Source organism: Mesocricetus auratus, unplaced genomic scaffold (genome assembly GCF_017639785.1).
Source record: "Mesocricetus auratus isolate SY011 unplaced genomic scaffold, BCM_Maur_2.0 Super-Scaffold_4256, whole genome shotgun sequence".
In the NCBI taxonomy this organism is placed as follows: Eukaryota; Metazoa; Chordata; class Mammalia; order Rodentia; family Cricetidae; genus Mesocricetus; species Mesocricetus auratus.
Window position 1 is genome coordinate 35,706,074 of NW_024429182.1, and position 9,282 is coordinate 35,715,355.

Genomic DNA, 9,282 nt, shown 5'->3' on the forward strand with positions numbered 1-9,282 from the left:
TACAAGGTTGTGGCCTTCAGCTCATTTCTGCCTCTTGCCACTTTGCAGTTCCAGTTCGGTCACCTGTACTGATAAAGCGGCCTTCCAGAACACTGGCGAGGGCTTTGGTTCGTTCTAATGACTTGGAGGGTTGGGTTTTAAAAACAGGACAGGAGAAAAATGAATTGCTCAAAATTGGTTTTGGGAATTAGCAAAAATTAAAATGGCATCTAGTCTTTCACCTTAAAAGTCTTTACTTCAGAATAAGAGGAAGGTGGCTTTGAGCTGAGATTATAAAAAAAAAAACCATATCACGAATGGAAAGCTTTGGCCTTGTGGCTTTAGTTCTCACTATCTCAGGAGTAAAGGTCCCTGATAACATCCGTTCATCCACCCACTGTGGACCTGCTGTCAGCGCATTCTAACAGGTCCTTTGGCAAATCAGCTCGAGCAGGGCAAGCAAATATTTTTGCCTCGAGTTCCTGAACTTAAATCATTTCTAACTTTTAAGTTCAAGTTATTCTGCGTAAACATTGCCCCCCCCCCCCCTTTTTTTGGAGACAGGGTTTCTCTGTGGCTTTGGAGGCTGTCCTGGAACTAGCTCTTGTAGACCAGGCTGGTCTCAAACTCACAGAGATCCGCCTGCCTCTGCCTCCCAAGTGCTGAGATGAAAGGCACGTGCCACCAATGCCCAGCTCTGTTTCCCGTTTTTATGCATGTGATGTAGCCCAATTTATAGTCAGCCATCAATTCATTCAGTAATTCACTCATTCATCCATTCAGCAAAGACTGGTTGAGCAGCTACTCCAGGCACATTTCTCTTTTAAATGTTAACAGGAAGGTGGGTGGAGTTATCACTGCTCTTACCAACTTAGAATTTGGAAAGAGTTGGTGGGAACAAACACAAGTGATTGGGGAGGCATAAATATTACAATAGAGGTGCAAGCATGAGCTACGAGAACACACCAAGAGTAACTGGCCCCAAAATGGTGGGTCACTGACAACAGGAGGTTCTTCCTAAAGAATAGGGTGTCTTGGGAACCATTAGTGTTTGTATATTTTACCAGAGGTGAGTAGAGCCAGCAAGACAGAACAGTCATTGTTAGCTGGGACTTACAAGAAGTTGACTTTGGGAGCCAGAGGTGGTATGATGGGTGGCATTCAGGCAGACATAGGATATGATATCAAGTGGAACCAATCCTCATGGCCATCATTTTCTCTCAGCTGGGTTAACAAAGAGCAGGTCTCTCGGCAATTCTAGGACAAGGCCTGTCTCTGAGTTCTCTCAAGTTTACACTGCTGAGGTATTATTTCTGCCTTAACCCAAGATTGCATGTGTGAATGTGTGTGTTACTCTGAAGAGGCACGAAAGCCAGCAAACCACACTTCCCTCTATGATGTACCTCTTATTGTTAAAGTGGGAGGGTCAGCAACCAGCCTTTAAGAGCACTGGGATCAGTCAGGTGGTTGGTGGGTAGGTAATGGTGCTTACTGAGCAAGCCGACTGAGTGGCTTGAGTCCAGGATCCACAGAAAGGAAGGAAGACTCAATTCCACACAGTTGTCCTCTGACCTTCACATTTGTCCTGGCATGTGCACCCCTCCCTCCACACAGACAATTTTTTTTCAGTTAAGAGTAAGTGACATGAGACACACATGTGGGAACCAGTGTAGTGACTCGCAGAAGAAGCAATTTTATAGTGAGGTAACTATTAGGGCCAGTCTGGCGATCTTCTAGCACTCAGGGATTCCCTCACTGCAACATAGGCCTCTGGAAAGGGCAAGCCACCACACATATGTAGTGATTCTTAACCAAAGCAGTGCCCCATTCATTGAGGGGATTTGGAAACGTGTGCGCATGTGTGCCAGTGAGGCATTTATAGGAACCTGGGTGTTAAATACCCTGCCTGCCAGGTATCAGCCATTTCCCCAAAACAAAACATTGCTTTGTTTCACCCAGGATTCTTGAACTTCTTCATTGCCCTTTAAAAAAATGGGAGGGGGCTAGGAAGGTGGTTCAGGTGGTAAAATGTCTCAAGAGCTAAGGTGGAGAGCACCTGACATTGACCTCTGGCCTCCACATGTATGTGCACACACATGCCTATACACACAGAAGGGCAGCCCTGTTTAAAGAGACATTTATCAGATCTTACTGTTCCAAGTTGCAAAATGCAGCCATCATATCTGCAGGTCATGAATGCTTACGTCTAAGAAGCCTTAGATTGACAGCCATCCCTGCACTAGATTTGACCACACTAAATCTTGGCAAGAATGATATAGTTTTATGACTTGAGTTTTTGGTGGCCAGATCCATGAGCTACGGCTGATGTAGAGGATGAGAAAGCATTTGTGGGACCTGATAATGACAGTAAGATGACTCCATGCCCAAGGCTAGTAAATCAGTGTTTGGGTCATCAACAGTTCCAAACAGCAGGAGATTATCTGAGGCAGCAGAGCTTAGCAGAATGCCTGCTCAACTTCAACGGGCTGGAGGCTTTCCCAGCAGACATAGCCCACGCAATCGACAGCTCACTATTGTGTGAGTCAGCAGGGTTGTCACGGAACTTCAGAGAACAAAGTGTAGTAACAAATCCATGATTCTCTCCTCTTTCCATTTCTTTCAGCACCTAGCATGTGATATGCCGTGTAGACGAGCTTGAATGATGCTTCACAGAAAATAATACACTGAAGCAAAATCTCGAGAGACAAACAGATGTGTCAGTAAAAAAAAAACACCTCTGAGTTTTGTGCGTGGGGGTCAAGACAGAGCCAATACATCTCAGATATGCAAAGACTCAGCATCATGTACTGCATACTGACCTTGTCATCATGATCTTCTAGGGGCTGGCAGTAATTATTTAAACTTGTTAATCAAAGGAACAACATGAAGCTATAAACTGGGGGCCTGGGGGCACGATAATTCACACTAGGGATGAGGATGAATGAGTAAGGATCCTCCGCCATGGGATCCTCTCTCCATTGTCTCATATCCAAAAGCCCTCCTCAGTATCCATGAGACCACCGCTCCTAACCCAGCATCATTTCATTTGATCACACCCTGAGAAAGAAGGGGGTGCCAGTGCTACTTTCCCAGAGTGCATCCTGTAGGGAATAATAAAGTATCATTCACTACAACAGGACACATTCGTTTGACTTACCCAATGGATTTTAGTTGTTGAGACTCAAAAATTAAAGATTGTTTTGCATGATGTCCAGGTTCTAGACTCCGTAATCAGAGTACATGTGTCTTAGAAACATGTCAAGGAGTATGTTTTAGTGCTGATTTGTTTTTTATTCTTTTTCTTTTTGCTCTCTCCTTCCCTTTCCTCCTTCCCTCCGTCCCTTACAAAGCTGACTTTGAACTCCTGATTTTCCAGCTTCTACCTCACAAGTGCTTGGGTTATAAGTATGTGCAACCATGCCCAACTTTAGTATTCTTTTTTGAAAAGGAGGCACCAGGTTGTTTTCTGAAGCAACAGCTGGTGTCAATCATGTTTGGGTTTGCAGGAATATAAACTCATCTTAATACTGTGGAGAATGCTACCATTACTTAGGGTCCTATACTGCTTTTTTCTGATAAAAAAGTGACAAAAAAGAAAGAAGGAAGGAAGGAAGGAAAGTCTGAGGTAAAAGAGAGGTGACTAGGGTTAGCATGCTTTCTGTGAAAGCATGAGGAACTAGCTTAAATCATCACTCATACCAGGAACCCCAGAGAGACTCCTGGAAATTCACGTGCAGGCCATCCTACTTGAAACAACAGCCCCAGACTACCCCATGCATGAGTATGCAATGCACTTGTGTGCACATTCAGGCATGTGCAGCACACACCCACAAAATAAACTTCAAAAAGACTCTGAATGTAAAATTTATTTCCTTAAGGAGATTAACACAATGTATGCAAACGAAATTGGCTCATCTGAGTGGTTGACAAACCATCTATTCTGTGTGCAAATCTGGGTAGAAGTTCAATAATGCTGGTCATTCAGACGAGTAGGAAAAAATGCTCGGTAGGGGAATGATGAAAAGAGATGACAAGAAAGGAATGATGAATTGCATTGTTAATAAATGGTCACCTTCCTGCTAACAGTCATTAGTGGCCTTCCTATCTAGTCATTCGCTCATTGCCAAGGACTCAAAGCAGAGATTCATAAAGGTGTGCTTCATGGACTAGGGGTTTGTTCATTTGGCATCTTTTGTTCTATCGGACACTCACAGTCTGTGCATTCCACACCAGTGGAGAAGCAGAGACCATGGATACCCAGTTCCACCTTGATGGCTCTCTTCTTGAAAGATGTCATCCTTCCCCTGTGTATTTAAAGACTCTTCTGTACCCAGCATCATGGCTATCCTCCATAGGATGCAGGAAAACTGCACTGTGAGGGTCCATTTCACAGGCAGGAAACAGGCTGGCATATTTTAACCGAGAAGCCCAATAATCCTAAAGTCACCTCAGCTGCTTCTTCAAGGATGGACAATAGAGTAGTGACTGGGAACGTTGCTTTCTGTTGGGGGTCATTTTGACATGGAGTAAGAAATCTAAGATGTGTCCTGGACAGAGGAAAGACATAGCCAGCCTAACTCAAAAGTGTGAGGTGAGTCACTCTCCTCACGTTCCTGCAGGTTTTTCACCTTCCTTGAGGCCACTGTCTCACTGAATACATTTCCTGAATCCTCAAAGCCCCAGTTGACACATCCATAAAACAGGAATGGCCACAGCACCCGCCTCTCAAAGAGAGGATGGGGCCTAAATAACATGGATGGGAAGGCTAGCTTACCCATCACGTGTGAGGCATGCCATGACTGTTAGATATCAACCTGAACACTGATGCTTCACTTGGTAGAGAAGGAACTTGAGGCCAGGATATAGACATCCTCATCCACATTCAAAAGTCTCAGCCCACCTGTCCCGCCACCATCCTTCTTCCTAACCTGTTCTCTGACCTTAAAAACTCTCGCAAAGAAGATAAAACCCAGGAGGGACCATTGGGGTTTTTAAGTCCAAAAGTTTAGTTCTCTATACACACACACACACACACACACACACACACACACACACACACACACACACACCCCTACCTCCTGGTGATAGAAACAGTTTTTTTATCTCTTACATTCTGAATCTGAGGGGGGGGTTACATCTTGGAAAGCTACATATATTTTTAAACTTCACAGGATTTGTAAGAAGTTATATATCAGCATCACCCTTGATTATCTGGTCATGAATTTAGTATTCTGTCTACTCAACTTTAATCTTGAAGAACCCCTCTGTGCCTTCATGAGACCCTCTTTAAGAGGTCACTCAACATTTTGTGTTTGAACCATTGGAAAGCAAATATTGCAGCCTCTTCCCTTTCACGTAGAAAAAAACCCATACATAATTAAAATAAAATGATACAAAATAACGTTCCTCGGTTCCTAGTGCCCCTCCCATGATATGTCTGAGCTATGGCGTCCCTCAGGTAGCACGGTCAGTAGGGTGACTCTAAGACTTCCCACACAGTCTTCCCTTTGAGATTCTTTGGACACAGTATGTGAAGGGCTGTGGCAGTCCCCACCAACAGCAAATGCACCTCCAGGCTTGAGTTGAGGTCATGGGGTTAGGAGGGGGTTGGAAGGCCAGTCCATATGCCTTCTCTCCCGTCTAAGGTTTGCCTGGGTTGGGCTTTGTGGGAATTCTCTACACCAACTTCCTTCTGATGGCTATGTCCTTCAAGGACCCCAAGCTGTCCTGGAAACACTAGTCTCTTGAACCCATGGTGGCCCTGCTCCAGTGCAGGGCGACAGAGCAGCTTCCTGGTCCCTGGCCAGCCGTCTCCTCAGCAGCTGGGGAGTCCTGAGTGCTGGAGAGCTGGCCCTGCCTTCAGCACTGTGCCTGGTCCACAGCATCCCAGGCCTTCTCTGTAGCCACTGCACCTGCCATGCTCTCCTGGTAGGGCGGTGGGGCCTCTGGTTGTGGCTCATTTTCATCTTCAAGTTCAAGGCTTGTCGCTGTGTATGGAGGAGGAGGAAATTCCAGGAGCCCTCTGCCTGCAGGATAGGCCTGCTTCTCAGCATCCAGGCTTTCTTCGTAAGCCGGAGGGTAAAAGTTGGGTCTGCAAGACGAAATACCACAAATATGCATGTGTTATTTAGGTCTCGGTGGTGAAGGAGCATATGTCTGCCTCTCTCGTCTCACATCGTGTGAAGCTAAACTGCTAAGAAACACTGAGTTTGAAACAGATGTACTTTTCTGACATCACCAGTTTCTAAAAACTGCACACCCTTCCTGTAGAATCAGTTCCTTTCCAGTCATGGCAGCCCGCCTGTTCCGGACAGGTATTCCAAGCTACTCCTCCTTGTTTGCTCTTTCAGCGCAGGAAACAGCCATTCAGGGCACTATCCTTATCAGCCCTGGGTGACACAGAGACTTTGACCCTAAACCTCTCTTTAGCCAGTACTCAATCGTTGTTACCACTCACACATCCTCTTCCACTCCATTGCTCCCAAGGCCTGAGACCTTCACAAGCACCAGAATAATGAATGGAAGCCTATTACATGCAGGTCCCTGACCTGAGAGATGCCGCACTCTCTCCTGACACATTGTCAAGTCCTGGACAGCTGGTTTCAGAGAAAACATAGGAAACACGCTCAGGTCTCAAAAGGCATCGGCTGGTAGTTTTGTGAGGCATTCAATGGCAGCATAGGTGCTGGCCTGCCCATGGTCAAGATCAGTTGGTCCAGATGATGGACTTGTTCATCATCTTGCCAGTCTAAGTAATTACTAAATTCCTCTGGCTCCTCCACCATTAATGAAGTTGAGGGTGGGGTAAGTGGAAGAGAGCCAGGGTGAGCTTGCATGAGTTGTGTATTTATAGAGGCAAACTATCCAGTGCCAAAGGGAGTGTTTGTGGTGAGTAACCACAACAGAACAGGGTCTGCCATTTGTAGCCACTGCTCTACTCCAAATGTCACAAAGTCTAGGGCCAAATAGCTGAAGGAGCTGTCTACTGTACGATGTAATGCTCGACCTTTCTCAGGAATAGCTAAGGCTGAGTCATGGGGCTAGAAAGGTGAGCGCTTCCATGGAACCATTTGAGAGACTCCAGGAAGACTGCTGCCATGAATTCCATCCCCAGAGGAGTATTTGCTTGGATATCTCTGCCTTGGTGCCCATGTTGAGTGTAAAGCTTTTGAGATATGGAGTTTTCCCACTTGACTCTGTGGGCTGAGCATCTCAGGATGCAGCAGGAAGGAGCAGTGAGAGAGGGGTGTCAAGATAGTCATTATTTACTTTTTAATACTCAAGACAAATTACTATATATGAATGTGTTGGTAAATTTTAGATGCATTCTAAAGGCACTCATTACTAATAGCAGGAATTCACACTGTAGAGGTAAATACACACACACACAAACACAAACACACACAACCCTCCCCACACACAATTGGTCTAGAAGTACTTTCTAAATCATTCCTGATATCTTAATTTTTGCTCAAACCCAAAGAACTTCTTCCTGGTTAGTCTTATTAGCCTTGGAAATGGACTGTGGTTGTTGTCACTGGTGTGATGGATGTCAGCAATGCATAGTCACGGGTGAGAGGACTCTGATTCAATGTGCATGGGATAACTAAGACATTTATGGATTTCCTGCACTTGCATGAAGAGCCCAAAAGGACTTAGGATTATGGATTCTTACACCTTATACCTTAAGAATGATATTCTTGTGTTAGGAACCAGAAGATTAATGCTAAATTAATTGACCACAAGGTTACCTGAATCCTTGGCTTTTTGTTTTGAATGTGTGTGTGTGTGTGTGTGTGTGTGTGTGTGTGTAAACATATATTACTTGTAAGGGCATTAGTGGTATTTAGTGATCCTATATTGCTGCAAACCATCTCTTGAACTTTTATGTCACTCCAAATTCCAATCCCATATTCATTAAATAATAACTCTTTTTGCCCCCCCCTCCACACCATGCTCCAGGTCTGGGAACCACTGTTCTATTTCCTGTCTGCGGTAGCTACTTGGTGTAAATGGAATGGTACAGTAGTTGCCCTTTCTGACCATTGGGTGTCACTTGACATAATGTTTTCACTGTGTAGCCACCTATGTCGTCTATCCATTATTTTGTTTTCTCTTAAAGCCAAATAATATTGCAATGCGTATGTGTACATGCTGCTATTTGTTTTCCCATCATTGATGGACACATTATCTTCTTGCCTTGGATGCATGCTTCATACAAGGTGAGACCAGAGCACCCAAAAGGACAGTTATCTAGAACTTCCCTTAGTCACAGAAGTTGCTGACTGACTCAATGTCTGCTTGCTCATTTATTGTGGGCAGAGTTTGGTCTGGGTCTTTCTTTATAACTCAGTAACCATGTTGTAGAAACCACCTAGCCATCACCTAACATTTACTAAAATCATCCCCAATTCAGAAGAAGAACCTAGGAGTTGTGCCCCTTAATTTGCTGTAGGTGAGTTTTTACTAGGGGTGTATGGATCTTAGCCTAAGAAAAGTCCCCCTTGCCTCGTTGTTTTCCCCCAATAACAGCCTTGCTCCTCCACACTATGACCCCAGAGCAAATTACCCAATGAACTTCAGGCCTAGATGCAAAGCCTCATGTAAGTGGATCTGCTGTGGAATTATACATCTCTCCACATCCCACACTGTGGCTCATCTCAGCCCTTCTCATGCCCTCTGGCACTCAGCACATACCTGTCTATTGTGGCCAGGGACAGGTCCTGAGAAGCAAGGTGCTGTCTGAGCACATGGTTGAACATCTCTTTGTTTTCATTTGCTTGGCGGTAAGTGGCCCAGAAAATTCCACTCAGAAGGATCACAAACCCCATAGGCAGAAGTACATAGGCCATGACCAGGTTCCTTGGAGAGTAGAATATGGAGTTGGAGATGAAGAAGGCCCCCAAGCAGATCATCAGGAAGCCAGTGAAGAGAGAGAGGGCACAGAGAATTAGACCAGTCCTGTTCTGCATCCCTGCTTGTCTGGAGCCCGTCTGACCTTGCCACTCTTCTGTTTCCAGGCCTGCTCAGGGAAACACACTCATTAGCCAGGTTGCAGCCTTATACACACACGAACAAATGGCCTTTGAACAATTAAGTGAAGCAGGCACCGGGAAGCTATTCATTAACCACTGAAAGTTACTGTAATATCCTCCAGGGGGAACCTAGAAACATAACACTGTGTCCTCCAGGAAGGGAAGGTTGCACGTAGCCAGTGTTTTCCTGGTGAGTGGGTAGGACCTCAGCTGCTCCCAGGTGCTACAGGAGAGGCCCTAAACCTTTTGGCTATGATGGCACTGGTCT

The 9,282-nt window shown here is 45.3% G+C and overlaps 1 protein-coding gene across 1 annotated transcript; it reads right to left on the bottom strand.

Annotated features, from left to right (window-relative positions):
* Positions 1–3,830: 3,830 nt before the first annotated feature.
* Positions 3,831–9,053, bottom strand: Tmem252 (transmembrane protein 252). The gene is made up of 2 exons (XM_005063219.4): positions 8,677–9,053; positions 3,831–6,070 (listed from the first exon to the last, which is right to left on the bottom strand). The coding sequence occupies exons 1-2, from the start codon at positions 8,949–8,951 to the stop codon at positions 5,839–5,841; spliced, it is 507 nt and encodes a 168-aa protein (XP_005063276.2). The 5' UTR covers positions 8,952–9,053; the 3' UTR covers positions 3,831–5,838.
* Between the last annotated feature and the right edge of the window lie 229 nt (positions 9,054–9,282).